At 45.4% G+C, this 17,934-nt stretch overlaps 1 protein-coding gene across 1 annotated transcript; it reads left to right on the plus strand.

Annotated features, from left to right (window-relative positions):
* Nucleotides 1-1,793: 1,793 nt before the first annotated feature.
* Nucleotides 1,794-13,835, plus strand: LOC119464764 (metalloprotease mig-17-like). The gene is made up of 4 exons (XM_049655299.1): nt 1,794-1,961; nt 9,038-9,190; nt 12,947-13,108; nt 13,772-13,835. The coding sequence occupies exons 1-4, from the start codon at nt 1,897-1,899 to the stop codon at nt 13,833-13,835; spliced, it is 444 nt and encodes a 147-aa protein (XP_049511256.1). The 5' UTR covers nt 1,794-1,896.
* The last annotated feature ends 4,099 nt before the right edge of the window (nt 13,836-17,934 follow it).

Raw genomic sequence — 17,934 nt, forward strand, 5'->3', positions numbered from 1 at the left:
GTCTAAATGGATATTTTGAAGGCAGTCAGATTTTAATTGACCTTCACTTTCTAAAAAAATGTTAAAGTCGCACCTAATTCGTGATATTTTTCATCGAATTTCACCGCTACATCCAGGCAATATTGAAACCGAGAGCCGGAGGAGCAAAAAAGGCCGCCTCGCTAACATAAGAGACAGAAACGCCCCGTGACAACAAAAAAGTTCCAAAAAGAAATCTCGGCCAGTCTCGGCAGCTACTGATACGTCACGCCTTCCCTGGCAAGCATATGCGACTGTGGTCAGGTCAGGATTCACCGCGGTATACGGTCAACCAAACTTCGCTCCATAATTCTTTACGTGGCGTTGACGTCAGGCGTACTGCGGGATGCGCTCAGTTTAATTGTTGCCTCGATTGAGCTTTGGAATTTGATGATGAGTAGCCCGAAAAATGTACAATTTTCAATATTTTTAAAAGATTGGTGTGCATGGATATTTTACTGCCTCCAGACTTGCGAATTAGACAACTGCCCCGATGGCACTAATGAGAAAGTTAATTATTGAATTCTTGTTAGTCTACTGAAGATCACGTTATTAGAGGCAAAGTACGTCAGCCTCGCCTAGTAACTCATCTACAAAAACGCCATGTTCGCTGCACTCATTACTTTTTAATAGCGGAGCTGATTAAGCTCTTGGTTGAGCCGCGTATTGTGAACAAAAACTGATCCTGGCGATGACGTCACCGCACGTTGCCTAGCAACCACCTCGCGGAGCAGCGTGTACTTCGCCTCCTCTCCGTGCCGTGCACATGTTGTCTTGACATGGGACGTTAAGGAGAGGGAAGGAGAGCATGCGCGCGGCGAGCACTATGCTCGGGAGAGAGAAAGAGAAAATTGTACCAACGAGGCAACGAGCAGAGTTGCTGCCGACGCCGTCCGCGTTTCCCCGTTTCCCCGCGATCGCGCCGAAGACGCACGGTGTCCGTGACTGCAGCAGGCTCCTCTGGCGGCGGCTCGGCAGGTTTCGACCAGCCACGCCCCGGCAAGTGTCCAAGCCACGCCACGGCAAGTGTGGGGGTGCAGCTTGGCCGTGACATCACCGGGCAGATAAACCTCGGAGCCGCCGCGACGGCGGCAGAACTCTCGTTGACTCTGTGGCGAGTACATGTATTTAGCCTTAACATGGCACGACCAAGGAAGATCCAGACACCCGAAGAAGAAGCCGCTCATCTTGAAGCACGTCGCGCGGCCAAGCGATTATCTGCGCGTGGGCGGCGAGCCGATTCCGAATACTGTGCCTAGCAGCACTTAGCATTTCCTAGCAAAACTTAGCCAAGCCTAGTAAAACCTGTAAGAAGCTAGTTCGATGACCAGCTGTTTACTCCAGCCTTGCGCCAGTAGTGCAAGCTGCCCACATTTCTTTATACAAAAATCTGCACGGTCTAAAAAGAACGCCCTGTATTGTGGGTCCGCCAAAGGAAGCTTCAGATGCCGGTGGTATATAGAATACAAAGCAAACAGTGCGTACTGGCATCAGATAGACAAATGAAATATATGCTTCGTTTAGCTTTCGTAGCTGTTCGCTTGTGCTGAAGCCGCTAGTTCCCACATTATGTCCAGCACCATGGTTCTGTGAGCAAAGCAATTTTGCTGCCGAGTCTTCAAAAAGAGGCAATCGCGATTTTACTGCCCTTGATGCTTGTTCGATTTCAGCTGTTTCTTGTGTAACCTTACCAATATTTAGCAAATATTGAAACATGCGGTCTCGCCTGGTTGATTCCTGCCCCTAAACGTTTTTCAACTTTGTGGCGCAATGTGAAAATGACTGCTTGCTCGTGGCAATGCCGACATTGACAACAAACTGTATGATGTTCTAGGCATTGCATATATTGGTGGCGTCTGCACCAGAGAGAAGGTGGGCATGGGTGAAGACAAGGCAGGAACGTTCGTTGGAACTAGGATAATGACTCACGAACTGGGACATACGTAAGTTGTTGCCGAATTTCGCTGTAATCGTCTTATATATCTGAAATAAATCACAACGCACCGTATTGGTTGCAAATATTGCTTAAAACTACCCGCTAGCTATAGCTTTCACGAAGAGTTTTGCCACGAAACTCTCTAGCAGTAAAACGGGATCTATACCTCCACTTCTAAAATCCTGAACCTTTCAACTCTCCCTAAATACGCGTACCACCACACCCCTACCATCAACTTTATGTTGTTTGATAAAGCTCTGAATTCGGACGTGCAAATAGCTGTAGCTGCAAGAGGAGCTAATGATAAAATACAGCCGCCACTTTTTTTTCTTTTTCTTTACCTTTAAGTACTCTTAAATGGTCATATCAACAGCAGAATGATGCTGTTTAGTGGGAAAGTGTGGCTTGTTCGCTTGTCTTTCATACATGGTTCTGGAAAAGCTGGAAAGGTTTGGCACGGATTTTTGCAAAAGTGCTTCCGTTGGTCATCATGACGCACATCTTGATCTTGAAGTATTTGAATACTATGTGGTTTTAGTGTCTTATCGTGACGAACCTACGGTCTCTAAGAAGTTCACGTTAGCGGAGAAACCAAACTGCAGAGAATGACCTGGGTTCCAAAAAGCGCCTTCACTGCGAGTGAAATGCCAAGTAGATTTTTTGCACTGCGCTATTTTCTGCGATTGTTGATAGCGGATTGGTGTATCCCTTGCGATTCTGGTGCCTCTAAATTACTCTCGACTCGACTACAATTTGTGACGCAGAAAGTCACAACGTCTCTTCTAATCTGTTATACTATAAGGAAATGTCATATTGCCTGGCCTAAATGCTCGTCCTAGACCCGCCGTGGTGGCGTAGTGGCTTTGGTGTTGCGGTAAGGATTCCCGAGGATGCCCGAGGTGGCAGGATCGAATCTCGGCCGCGGCGGCCGCATTTCGAAGGGGGCGAAATGTAAAAACACCCGTGTACCATGCATTGGGTGCACTAAGAACCCCAGGTGGTCAAATTTTACCCGTAGGCCCCCACTACTGCGTGCCTCTTAATCATATCGTCGTTTTGGCAACGTAAAACCCCAAAATCAAAGAAAATAAAACCCACGCGCCATTCCACTCCTGTGAAGGTGGATTAACATCGAATAAGTTTAGCACTCGACATGAGTTGAAACAGAATTTAGATCAAAGATATACGAGAAAATTTTATCTCTTGAACGGCGACGGCGGTCACCCCGAAGGAGGACACGCACACACACTTTTATTTTGATTGGCAGTCTTGACCCACGGTATAGATTCGCGTGGAAGACTACCGCCACCTGGGAGCCAGAGGAAACTAGACACGCGCGACGGGACCACCACGCCGTCAGAGCAGAAGGAAACTAGGCACGCAAGCGCTAGGAACGACGAAAAAGACACGGCCGCCAAAAAATACATGGCCGACGTAGGTCGCACAGCGGCAAATGTTTGAGAAATTCTTATTATCAACCTGATAGTCTACTGATCTTGAAAATGGTGCCTATTGATGAATAATCTACTGAAAATGCATATCCAAGTGATGAGACGTATCCGCTTATGCCCAGAAGGAAGTGATTTTGCATCAAATTTGCGAGCTGAGTTTTTGGACACGAAGATCTGATGACGGACACGAAAAGTGCATAGACAGCTTGGCTGTAAAATGCTCGTTGTAGTTCGCCATTATATACGCAGAATCTATATTGGCTATTTACACCAAGTCGGAGGGATGAAGACGAATTAAAGTTAGCAAACACCGCTTCTTGCCTCAGTGCGATATTTTTTGTTACAATGGAGGAATAACTGCGCTTCTTGGATGAGAAGCCGTCCGAGGCGATGACTCACGGCACACCACCTCTTGCGTCGAGCCCGTCTATTCAGCCTTGAGCCTCATGCCGTACTGCAATGCTGGCCACGCCGAAATGGAGGTGTGAGGCTCCTGTTTTTGCAACAGCAAGCCCCTGGAGTCTGACAACGACTACGCTGTGGGGGAGACTCCACGACTGATGTGGAAGTACCGCAGGGCACGGAAACACGGGAGTAGACAAGGCCCCAGCGGACAGCCTACTCAGACCTACACGCTCGCCTATGGGTCTTCGACGTGTCCACGAATTTATATTCTGTACACAGACACATACTGAACACCTGTCTAGGGTTGGTGGATCCTACAGGAATTAACGAAGTACGGTTTCACAACAGCAAAACCAGCTGCGGTGGAAGTAGCGACGCAGGCCGCCCTGGAAAAGAGGAAAACCGTGCGCCTACTGGGAAATATGGAAGTCCGCTTGTTCATGGGACGCGCTGGTCGCACTAGGGCAGGCGTCATTTACGATGTCATCATCGACGAATAACTTTCAAAGGCTGAATTTCCTCAACTTTCATCACTTATGCCACTTGGCAAGCATCGAAATTATTTTCGACGGAGACATTCAACCTGATCACTATAAAGTGGGCTACGTCAGATACCCCGTGCATCCTTATGTGCCCCGTCCACTGCAATGTCGCAAGTGCTTCAAGTTAGGCTCTGTCAGTGCTCTTTGTACGGGCCAGGCGGCACGCCTCCGCTGTGCAGGCAGCAATGACGTATCTTTATGCAAACTGAAAGAAACAAAGTCCTCTAACTGCGATGAACCACACAGTGCGAATTGAAAGGATTGTCGCGAGCAGAAGAAGCAAGTGAACATATGGAACCGATTGAGGCGGCAGACAAAGAGGCGCCAGTGTCAGTGCACTACTGGAGGAGGAGGTCGTATCGTCGTCATAAACAAGCTGTATGAACAACTGCGCACAGCCAGCATAGATGGTTGAATCGGTCTCGGTTGATGGTCCATATAAATAGCGTCAAGCGAGCAACACAAGCCCCGAATCAAATGCCTAGCTACGCATGGCGTCCCGGACAGGGACCTTGGAATGTCAGAGCGAACGACGACATATTGCAGAAGTGTCCCTCGAAGTCATGCCATCGAAGTCATGCTATGGCAGGTTATTGACGCCCTGAAGTTGCTACTTTCTAATTCAAATACGCTGGTGGCGCGAACAGGTACAAAAACAGTGCATGCTGTAGGCCACCTCCTGGTATGTTGCGGTAGCCTCGACCGCGGCCCAAGAGGACGCATGTACTGAGAAGCGTGCGTGTACGCGTTTCAGAGAAACTGTAAACTGCAGCCCACACCATGACCTTCATCATCACACCACCCTTCATCTTTACATAATATCTCTGTTGCTCCCCTAAAACCTTTCCCCAGCGTGGAGTAGCTAGCCAGATGCACTTTACTCTGGTCGACTTTTCCATCTTTCTGCCATTAAAATTCATTCCTGTCCTTTATCCAGCTGCTTGATTTTTATCCATTACGAACAGCCTATGTGCTTCATTAAACTTTTTGCTTGAACAGTATTTCCTATATTCGTACCAGCATTACCTAACATTTCGTTCAATCTATCTAGTATGGCTCGGGAATTTCACGTTTCTATGCGCATGTAGTTTTCAGCCATTATCATGACGCACTTTCCGTCATTTGGAAGCTCATGACGTTCCAGAAATCAAACTACAGTGCATGCCCTAGATTCCAAAACGCGTTTTGTCTGCCACTTAAAGGTTAGGTTTTTTTCTGTACTGCTTAACTTGCGGCGACTGGTGATAGGATTGGTGGATCGCTTGATATTGCGGTAAATAGGGATGATGCTCCTGGGTTGTATTTGAAAACTCGGCTATGATTTCTAATGCAAAACATAGTAAAATTTCTTCTGCGGTGCTATACTAACGCAAAATGCCAGTTTGCCTGGTTCAAATGCTCCTTTCAGTAGGCTCGTATTTGCGCAGTACTTGTATAGGCGTTTTCTATCTGCTTCAGTTTTGCCTTCAGTTTTAGGAACAGGCTACGGGTGCCCTTATAATTTTTCTTAAGCAGAGTTTAGTCATGCTAGTGTTACTGGACATATTGTTCAATCCAAATGGCATCCGATGGCTAAACACAAAAAGCAGATGCATTTTTGAGATAGCCTGGCAATGAAAAAATTGCGATGTTGCTGCCTAACCGTGCCTTCGATTCGTCCAAAGAAAGGGGAGAAGCTTTGCTGAGAACATCAGCTTAACTGCCCAATTTATGTTTACCAATGAAGACTGGAGCAGTACGTATTGGTAACATAAGTAAAAATATTAAACTCCATTGCTTCGCACTGACAGTAATCACCTAATGGATCTTGGAAATTGTTTTCGCACCTGATGTCAGTGTCCTATGGGCATTCGCAATATGTTATGTTACATTTGCCTTCTGTTTTATATTGCGTTGCCACGTCTTTTCGGTGCTTTCATTTTCAAAATTACGGTAACTTGTCTTCAGCCCTTCATCGACGTCTTTAATTTCTTGCAGTCGATCTTTCATTGTTAGAACTTCTTTGCGGCATAGCGGCAATTTTTCGAATTTATCACTTTTCATTTTTCGGCTTTATCCTCTCTTGCACCTCCTAGCGCATGAGGATTGACTTGGGCGCCATTGTTATGTAGCTCGTTATATGAGAGCCTCAGTTGGGCTCAGGGAGGAAATTGCCCACATTGTTGCCTGCGAAGCACTTATGACGTGATGCTAATTAGTAATCCCCTTCAAATTACGATGGCGTTAAATAGTCACCAACTCTGTCTGAGCTATTGCTGTTAACATGTCTATTAGAATCTACCATCCTGCAAACCTTAATATACTTAATCTAGTAAAGATACCTATGCCTGTGAGGACCCGTTCCTAACTTATCTATGGTTTCGAAAGGCAGCTTTGATTGGGAATCTCGTCGGTCTCGGTTTCTCACGCTGAGTAAGCTGGGTCCATCACGGATATTGAAATATTACATTGGTCCAAACTTAGATAATCCTGGAAGCTGCAATTAGCACTATGTGTTTCTCAGCAAGGGGTTTTAGTGTCATTTATAGAACGGGCCTATCTTAGAGACAGTCCAATCAAAAGCGCAGGGGTGCCAATCCGGACAACGGTGTCATATAACACACTGAAATGCAGAATGTAAAGCTGGAGCTTTCACCTTTGATAAGTGCTTGTCGCCGAAGTGGCGGAAGAGTTCGGGCGAGAGGGTGTTCTCACAGAAATTATGTGCGGCGTGCAAGTGCAGAAAGCACAACTGTGAAGCTTGCGTAGAGCAGTTTAATCAGAAAAAAGTAATTTGCGTAGTATAACTGATATTCACGCGACTTTTGGTGTTTGTATAGCAGTGCGACTCTAACAGACATTTACAGCGTGTCGATTCGAAGAGGCAATTGATGATGTCTTTGCAAGGCCTGCAGTCGCGTTATCATCTAGCGTTGCGTTTCACACTTTATAGTATATAGAGCCCTACTTGCAATAGTGCCTGCACTTCGATGCTACCAGCATCTCCAAAATGTGAGCCTGATGAAAGCCGTCGAGATGCTTCTCCTCCACCGATTGCCACAGTGCATGGGACCATCGTAACAATATCCACCGAGAATATAATCATAGACTGCTTAACTCAACCGCTCACCAGTTAATACTCCCACGAGTGTGCAACAACTCTTGTAGAAGCGTGACTGTTCCTCGTGCTCTGGCAGGATGGATATCTTCGTATTGCATTCCAATGTGCTTTTTCGGTCGGATTTTTTCCAGGCAGAAGGTGCAGATTTCTACCTGTTGGAGTATCCGCGCTAGCATGACCTCAGGCAGGCTGCTCGGGTGTCGAAGACAAATGCACTACGTAGTTACACCATAGTAGCTAGTCCTAAGTTGTCGCTTGAAATCTCCATGAATATTTTTTTTGCATTGATTTCGTTCACTTTACAATGTCAGCACTCACGCCACACATTTGGTGGCGCACTCTTGCTCCGGACAGTGCCGTTGAAGTTTCCTAACTTCTCCTTGCTGTCTTCCCTCCTCATCACCTAACGTTGCCCTCTCTGGAGACCAGCTAGCCCATTCACGTAAACGGATGGAAGTCGAGAAAGAAAGCATCACTCTAAAAATTTGCCTGCAGCTTAGTTCTAAAGAACATCGACATAACATTAGTAAAGCGAGCGCTGTGGCATCCATGGATGCCACTGTATTTAGTTTCGTGTAGGTGGCTTTAATTTAAAATAAATTATGGCGTCTTACGTGCCAAACCACGATCTGATTGTGAGACGTGCTGTAGTGGGGGACTCCAGAATAATTTGGACCACCTGGAGTTCTTTAACGTTCACCTAAATCCAAGTACTTGGGCGTTTTCGCATTTCGCCCCCATCGAAACGCGGCCGCCGTGGCCCGGATGCGATACCGCGAGGTCGAACTTAGCAGCCCAACACCATACCCCCTAAGCAACCACGGTGGGTCTGGATGGATTTGAACGAGTTGCGGAGTTGATGGCGGAGTGCCGGCGACATAAGCTCCAACCTATTTTTAATTATGAGGCGATGTATTGCCGTACATAAAATAGCCCAATAACTGTTTCTTCCTGATGAATGCAGTTATAAACTCCACGAGAAAGTACCTACCCTGCGGAAATCCTTGGTAAATTTTTGAATTGTTCGGTATGATTAGCCGGTCATTCAAGCGTACCTTAATTTCATGCATTTCATTGTTTAGATACATAACCTTAAAATGGGCCGTTTCAGGCCCCCAATCATATTGTTACTTTGCGGTAGTCACACATAAAGACGTATATTTACAAGACAGGCAACGATGTACAAACAAGATGGCTGTCGAGACCGATTTCACCTCGACACGTCAAATTGTCGTCTTCTGTTTTTGGCTCCATTGGTTGCGCCGTAACAATATGCTGTTATTCAGTTGTCAGTTTTAATGTACACGACGGTGCCATCACCTAGCCGAAATACATTAGGATGTTCGCCATAAATTTTACATATTTTCTATCTTAATATAGCGACTTCAATATACTTACAAGCATGCAGTAAACATATAAGAAAACGATTGTCTTCTGACACCCAACCAAAAAAATATTTTCCCACTCTCAGAGCTAAGCGATTTCGTCATATTCCCGGCCAAATACAAAAAAGTCGAAACTGGCTGCGTCTCGCACTTACGTCTTTCACCGTGTGTTCTTTTTCCGTTTGCTTTCCAACAACTAGACTTGGTTGCCCACACGACGGATATCAATACACTGGCTTTTCATCGAAGGACTGCCCATGGTATGATGGCTTCCTGATGACATACCTAAAGAATAGCAGCAACAGCATGAAATTCTCCACCTGCTGCAACAATGCGATTACGCGTCTTGCACGGTGAGTGGGCGACCCAAAGCCATTAGTGCAGTAAATTGTTGAATGGTTTAGCAAAATAATTATTCAAACAAGATACGAAATCTCTCACTTCGAAAGTATTTTAAAGCTACAATTAAGGTATAATGCACTTACTTCGTCATGGCAGACAAACGTCATATTGTCTCGTTGTATTGACGGTGAAAAAGACAGAATCAAAACTGTGAATCATGAAACTAACTTTATGTTGGGCGAACCTGTGCCCACTATTGCGGCTCGAGTTGGCATTTGGACCAGGAATCCACCAAGCCCATTGATGAGTACGTCCGATGGTAGGAATGAAGGAAAAAGGGCTTAATTTACATTATTTACACTGGCCCCTGTTACGGAAGCCCACTCCATCAGGAGCATATTAAACGTCTGAGTTCACATCAGGACAAGTCAGAACCACCCCCACTCCACCACAGGTCTCCGCTTTTAAAGGGAAAGCTTTACTAACCTAGTCGAGTCGAGTTTCGCCGTCGCCAGCAATTTGAGACGATTTCCGAGCGCTCGACAGGATCACGCGGAAGGATGTATACCCTATGTCACGCTTAACGACGCCCTCGATTGCCTGCATGGTGCCGAGTGCTTCTCCATACTTGATCTGCGTTCAGGTTACTGGAAGGGACGGCAACAAAGGAAGAAAAAAAAGAAAAAAAAAACATCGCTTTCAACCGCAGATGGCCTTTACAAATAAACGTACTGCCCTTCGGTCTCTGAAGTGCTTCCCGCAACTTTTGAGCGCATGATTGACACCGTTCTGTGTGGCTTCACGCGGAAGAATGGCTTATACTATCTGGCTGACATAGCTGTTTTCTCATCGACATTTATGCTGCACATCCTCCACTTGTGACGTCACAGAAAGCGCTGACCTGTATTGAGCCCGAGAGACACGGCAAAGGACCCTCGGGCCAGTCCACGATGACGATACGCCAGCACGCGCGATGAAGATCAAGGGCACATACATGGTGATGATAATATACAGATGATGCTGATGATGAAGTGCACAATAAATGCTCGAAGTATATAGGTTGTAAGGTTAGCATATTTGCATGTCTGCAATATTACCATAATTACGAAAGAGGAACCATATGACGGGACCAAAATGCTGCATAGAGTACTGAGCAGAATATACTATCTTTGAGGGCATGCTAATTGCGTGCCACTGCCAAGGCGTATGACGGGGCGTAATGTGAGTGGTAGACCTAATGCCTCGACTTTAATGTTTCACTGAGCTGTGGCGACAAGACGAACGGCCATTGTTAAGCAGATAAGTCAAGTGTTCGTCAGCTAATTTACCTATGTATATCAACTTCCCCTTTTATTCCCAAGAAAGCATTCCAGCAAGAATAGGTAGCGCAAAAATTCACATGTCTCTGTGGGAAGCATGCAAACCGTTCAGAGCCTAGTAATTGATAGAAGAAAGTGAATAATTCTTTTTCTTTGTATTTACACACATGTTATTTTATTGCACTTTAATTGTTTCTAATTAAGAGGAATCTATAGAGCTGCTGAGTGAATTCCGGAACGTTTGCAGCTTTCCGGGCATCACGTTCAAAGAGGGCTCTTAGAATTATGCGTGTAGATCGACCAGGATTCTTGTCGCAAATGGGGAAGAAAATACAACACCAGCAGAAATGCTCACACGAGGTTTTCTTCTTCTATGTCCAAAAACTTCAGCTTTGCCCTCTAGTCTTTTAAGTCAAGTGCCGGTCATGAGTAAAATATGGCTCTCTTTGCAGAATCACATAGAACTTATTCATGTGGCCCGTTAAGTTTACGCTAAAAGGTCACTTTACAGAACTGTACAGTACTGGTAGGAGCGTTCTGTGCAAGTAGCTATTTATCTCTTCCCTAAGGTTAAAAAAAGCTAGACAACGCTTTTCTGCAACTAAGTCACCAAAGTGCGGTGCGATACCTCACTCCCTTTCAGTCGCCTTTAGAAATTTAGGGAGCTGGCAGTGAGTGATCGCGTGCGACATCAAAACGTTATCAGCTGAAACAAAAGGTTTCAGCACACTGGCCATGCCTACGTATTTCCCACAGAGGGTCAGTTTGTGAATCAATGCCTTAGATTTGAGAATCCACCAACTTCAGCAGCTTTTATAATTTGCCCTACGAGTCATTCTGTACCTCCGGAGGTATTTCCCGCCCTTCAATTGTGATAGATCTTAGTTTGGCAAACTACAAGGTTACGCAGACCGTTTTTTGCAATTCCTAAAGGATGACGTCTCCGGTTACAACACCATACACGCAGTTGATAAAATGAGGTATCTTTATTTTACCATGCACTGTATGCAGCTATTCAAGTGCTGTAGTCTCGCGGATGAAGATCTGGCGCAAGCTCGCACACCACAGTGCACCCGGGGAAAGTTGAGAAAGCTTCCGCGCGCATTCAGACTATAGGTGGTGGTGAACGGCCAATCGGGACGTCACGCGCTACTCAGGGGCGGGTCGGATGTGGCTCCTCATTCGACGGTGCTGCCTAAGACCACGGGACGTCATGAAGTCAATATGTAACTACCAGGAGGCCGGCTCCAGGAGCGGCACGTAAAGGCACAATGTTTTGCGGAGAATCTCCTTGGAGGCGCCATGGAGCTTTTGCGGGCAGCCCGTGGGCCGGCCATCATTGAATGGACCGCCGCCGGCTGCGGGCCGTTGTGCGGAGAACCCTGCGTTAGAAAAAAGTGAGTGTATGGAGCGGTGAGCAATTCGAATGATAGCGACAAACAACTAATTGGATAGATGGTGTTAGAAATTTTTCGAATTCAGGTGGAGTCGGTTGACGAACAACAGCTGTAATGTGAGGTTATTGGCCCCACATGCCTTCATCCTGCAAAGGACTCGAACTGATGAATGCCAACAGCTTCAAGGAATGTACGAAATCAATCGAAGGAGGAAAGTACTTGGGTCTAGTCGCCTTCAATTAGATCAATGGCGGTGAACAAGACACGTGGTTTAAGATCCACTGTGGGTCTGCTTCGAAGAAATTATGATTGATCATCATCATCCAATTTTATATTGAATGTAAAACGAAGGCTTGAACCATTTGTCTTGGATTACCCCTCGTTTTGGACCATATCACCCATCTTGTGGATCTGGTGATGCAATTAGGAAATTTGCAAGCAAAAGGCATAACGAGTATCTGTTGTTGATACCAGCGCTTGCTTGCTATAAGGCACATGGCGCATGGTGTGAGAGTCTGAATACCATTCTTTTCTGCGCAGTGAGATTCTTGTGAGTATTTTCAAATTACAAGTAATTCCCTAACTTACAGTGAGTGAGCATGCGTAACGTCAGGCAGGAGGCACCGATTTCATAAGGAGAGATGTGTCATGTAAGTTCGCGTCGAAAGGATGGCCACACGTGAATGCCTTGCCTTGTTCGGCCACCGTTGATAATTTCAAGGCTTTATCTTCCAGTAAACCCTCTATCGATTCTCATTGTCTGAAGACACTTACGAGATGCGATAGTTATGAGTTAAGATAATTAACAATAGAAAGCGACCATGTCCACATTTATTAAATGGGGCAGAGGTGACGATGGCTGGATCGCGAATGGCTGCAGTTGGCGCAGTCTATGGCGGAACGCCCATTCGCGATGGCCATCGGGCGGGCTGTCTTCTTCGTCGGGAGTGTGGTTGATAATGATGCTCGCAACGTTAGTCTACAGACGGCGTGATTTATTTTTTTGCAAACTTGAGGCTGAAGCACATGGAAAATTATCTTTTTTGTCCAGGTCTGGCCAGGGTTGGTGCCTCCATGAAATGAACGCCAAGCGCAGAATAAACAGAATGCACGACACACACCGGCTACCCGGAGAAGTGTTAAAAAGGGATGAGGTCTGCAAGCTCGCTTTCCCTACTGTTGAAGGCATCCACTTTGCAACGGCGAGTTTCATGTTTCTTTGTTTAATGCGAGAAATCTTCTTTTCCTACCCCTACCCACTTTGGCCTGGAGAGAGAGAGAGAGAGAGAGAGAAAAAGGTAAAGGAAATACAGGGAGGTTAACCAGAGGTTATCTCCGGTTGGCTACCCTGTACCGGAGGAGGGGTAAAGGAATGCGAAAGGAGAGAGAGAGAAAAATAACGCTTTTCTTTGGCCTGGAAATATATAATGCCTCTATGGGATGCTTCAAAACAAAAAGATTTTCAATTGAAAAAGTTCAGACCCCTAAGAAGAGTCATACCCGGGCACGTAGCATGATGAGAGAGTACCTATTCTTGGTACCACTCCAACAGTCACTTAAGGTCTCTTTTCATGTCTCTAGAACTCTAGACACAAGTGTAGCTAGTTCCCCACAGAATCTACAAAGTGGGCTTACTTGTTCACGGTTTATGCGTGCAAATGCGTTCAGATTTGGCTACGAGTTAAACTAGCTAGTTGGTCTCTTGAAAGTCTTGAAAGTCTCTGACTACAGGACAAAAACAAAAATAAATTCCTGGGTTATACGTAGTAAAAACACGATCTGATATAAGACACAGTACTGCCGAGAACTTCGGGAAGAAATTTATTACCTAGACTTTGTTAACGTGCATTCACTGCGTTTTTGCATTCCGCCCCAGATGTGCGGCCACGGCTGGTACGGAAGCCGCGCCCCGCCTCAGGGACAAACAAAGGTCGAATTAGTAGGGCATACACAAGTGGTTTCCTCGAAAAAAAAAAACTTCTTACTTGTGTAGTTTGTTTTGCTTTGTGGGATTCCCGTCACTGTTCTGTTCTTTTGTTGCCTACGTGTCTCACAATTGGCGGTGATGTGTTTGGGAATTTTTAAATTGAAAATAAATCCCTAGTAGGGTGTCAGTACTTGTGCCTGCCCGTCCTATTTGACACTTGTCTGTGACTGTGCAATAACGCTTGAATTACCCAGTAAAGGGTCAAATATGCTTGGAATGCGCTGTTTATGTGTCTAACATGCGTGTATGTGGGACTTGGCCCTTGAATCAACTACGAATGAGGTTTTTTTTTCAGAAGTTCAATATTAGGAACTCCACATGGTTTAGGCGCAGGAACATTTATAGTAGATTTATTTTGCAGGATAACGGGTGTGGCAAGATGCTACACCAAATGCTCTGCGCCTGGCCTGAATGAAACTCTTCAAACACTTCTTCCGGACCACTCCCGATGTAACGAAACAAGCGTTGAAGGAATAGAATCCCGTCATGTACGTTATCGCTTCATTCAAATGTATATCGCTCAGAAATATCAGTGGTCTTGTGCAAGTGAAACATGTGTACCAAATTCCAGGCTGCGCTCTTACCAAGTTACCCTTTACTTTCCAAGGAAAATACGTAAGAAAAAGCTGGGTAACATGCTTTGTTGGTTATTAGAAAAGAGAACAAGAAATATGACAGGCCACAGTTACATGTATCTCAGAATAGAGGCATTGTTTCTGAATTGAGCCACGCTAATCTTCTTCTTGAAGTTCGCATATATCAACCCATTGAAACTACATATGAAACCGTGTTTATGAGAACTTATTTACCAGCTATTTTCATATTAACTATTTCCTGTTTCACTGTAATTTTCGCAGAAATGATGTGTAAACTTTAGTTTGGTAATATCTACACAATATTGACGTAAAGCTGAGTGACCCAACTAACTCTTACGGCATTTTAGAGTCTCTAGGATGCGCAGGTAAAGGTTGCACAGCGATAGGCTAAACTGTTATCCAGCAACTATTTACTATGCGCTGCGTAGTTGCATCTAGGTGTAAGAGCGTGCTTACGATAGACGTGGCAAGCTTTTTCCCGCATAAGGTTCATTCAGCGTTTTACCATTATCTATGCTGTTTCTAGCCATATGAAAGAGTAAAGTGTTCCTGGGTCCTTTTATGCCAATGTCGGTTAAAGTGCGAGAATCCCGTCTTTACAAACACAGGAAAATGCTATCGCGCCTGATGTTTTTACGATCCCTTATGCCAAAGAAAATATTTTTTATTTGAGCACTCATTAGTAAGCAACGTGGAGTGATGCCAGATGAAGCAGTAGAAAGGTATCATTACATATAATTTGTAATAACTGACTTTAATGACAAACTTCTTATCTTTATTTAAAGAAGAAACTACAAAGGTTAACTTCACAGCCGCAGCAAGGCGAACCCTTAACCTTTTCGTCACAAGTGCACCGTTCTGCTTATTGACCTCCTCTGAAAAATGCAGAAAGACAAGCAAAAATGGAGCCCCTCATTTCTTTTTCATTTCCCTCACTACATAACAAGGATATCGAATATGGCAATCTTTTACACCTTAAGTATCATTCGGCCGTTTCAGTGGCTATTTGGAGGACGCCTGCAGCATAGCGACTTTTACACACCCGCACGCAAGCCCTTGAGTGTGCTGGCGAAAATTTCAAGAGGTTAGGTTAGAAATACATATATTGAGCATCTAAGAAAATGTAGCGAACCTCAGCCATTAACCTAGTTCAATTGCTACAGCATCCCACATGTCATGCGGAACTAGCGGCTGTTCTCTCCCTGTGCTAAATACGGGATTTCTTCCTCTTTCATTTCTATTCGCTTTTCTCATGAATATGAAGTGTGTAATAAATGAAACGCCTACCTGTAACTACCCATAAAGTTAATTACCACGGTCTCCTTGGCTTATGGCTTGTTTGAATATGGTCATTGTTCCTAAAGATGTAGCTCCTTCATTCGTCGCTTAAGTAGCCTATGAGTTTTTCAGTTACGCGCAACTTTTGCTATTTGCTGCCATTTCTGTGAGCATAAAGCTTTGAGCGGCGCGCACTTTTTGATTTGCATCTTTTTACAAGTGCATTAATAAAGGCAACCCGTTTACAGCTATTTTTTATACCTTGCAGAAAGTTTGTGTCAACGGCGAGTGCAGAACTATACGACACAGGTACCCAGTCGAACCAGTTGTGTAGTTTTGTGAATAAAATATTTTCGTCAGAAACTTTTGCTTAGTTGTGTATGAAGCCTTTGTACTGTTTTTTTTCTATTTGCCACTTAGCCGTTGTGCGAAAGCTACCGGGTACATTAAGCATGATTTCTGACAGGGAAAGATAAAACGTAAAATTGAGCTCGCAATATGCATAAAAACCAACACCATTAAATCGCTCATTTCCTTGTATAGTGACACAATAATCAGGAGTTCAGCACTACAATAGAGAGACGGATATAAGGAAGGCAGGGATGTTAACCAGTGAAGAGTCTGGTTGGCTACTCCTACGCTGGGAGAAGGGAGACGGGGAAGAGAAATAAAGCAGAGAGAGAAGGGGTGGGGGGGGGGGGGTGTTATGGAGATGTGCACCAACCGTATACTACAGGGTCACAGGCGCTCGTACAAACCAAACGCTCTCAGAAATCACAAAAGTGCCTTCACTGCTTTCTGAGCCGATGATCGGTGGACGGCGTTCTAGTATGGTTCACTCAGAGGAGGATCATCTAGGTTCCTGAATGCGTTGATCATATATTGTCTTTCTGCTTCGAATTGAGGACAGCGGTACAATAAGTCGTCAATGTTCTCCTCTCATTCGCAGACGTCACATGCAGGACTGTCAGCCATTCAAATAAGTGTTCAATAAGCATTCGTTAATGCAACTCCCAACCACAACCGATACAGATGAGACGCCTCGCGTCGGTGCAGTCCGGTCGGAGGTCCGAGTTGCACCGAAGGATTTAGACTGTGCAGTCTGATGCGCCTTTTATGTGCAGTATTCCACTCAGCTAACGAGAGCGTGCGTGCTAGACTGCGATGCTGTCTCGCAGCGTCGGTCCTTGAGAAAGGAATGGGGGCGTGGCGGTCTTCTTGGTTTGACGTTAGAGCTGCCTTATCTGTGTCGTCATTTCCAATGATACCGCAAGAGCCTGGCATCCATTGAAAAAAGATATCATGGCCTTTCCCCTCAAGTGATCGATAAGTTCCACGATTTCGCACGTCAGCCGATCGTGAGTCCCATGTCCTAGAAACGACTGTACACATTGTAAGGCCGGCCTTGCATCACAGAACACTCCCATTTTCTAGGACTCTTTGTATTTATCACATGAAGCGCACCTAACGCAGCCGCGAGCTCTGCACCTGTAGACGTAGCGATATGGGAAGTCTTGAACCTTTGAGTTATTCCCATTGTTGATATGACTGCAGCACCACCGGAACTGGTTGGTTTAATTGAGCCGTCAGTATAGGCGTGTGTGCAGCCACTGTATTTCTCATACGAGAGGAGTAAGCAAAGTTGCTTCAGTGTAGATGGCGGTAAGTCCGGCACTTTCTGAAGTCCTGGGATTGTGAGGTTCACTTGAGTACGGCTCACACACCACGGAGGAATCGAAGGTCTTGCCGCAGGTGCTTACCCTGACGTAAAAGAGGCACGGTGCGCGAAGACAGTTGGACTGAATGTCGTGCGGGGCCTTTCTACAGAGAGGCTTGCGAGGTGATGAGTAGATGTCCGGGCGAAGTGTCGTATGTGCACACACATTGTATCAATGGCAATGTGCGTTCTAATAGTGTAATTTTGAGCGACTGCAATAACTTCTGTCGTTGACGCGCTCCGTGGTAGAGCAAGGCGTATCTTGAGGACTTGGGCTTGGATGCCTGGAATTATATTTAGGTTAGTCCTGCAGGTGCTACAGAGGACCGGTAGGCTGTACCGCAGCAATCCAATAAAGAGGACCCTGTAGAGTTGCAGCATAGACTGTACTGATACTGCACAGGTCTTTCCTGCTAGGAACTTCAATATATGGCAAATTCCCGGCAGAAGTTTTCTCACAT

The sequence above is a fragment of the Dermacentor silvarum genome, chromosome 9 (assembly GCF_013339745.2).
Source record: "Dermacentor silvarum isolate Dsil-2018 chromosome 9, BIME_Dsil_1.4, whole genome shotgun sequence".
NCBI lineage: Eukaryota > Metazoa > Arthropoda > Arachnida > Ixodida > Ixodidae > Dermacentor > Dermacentor silvarum.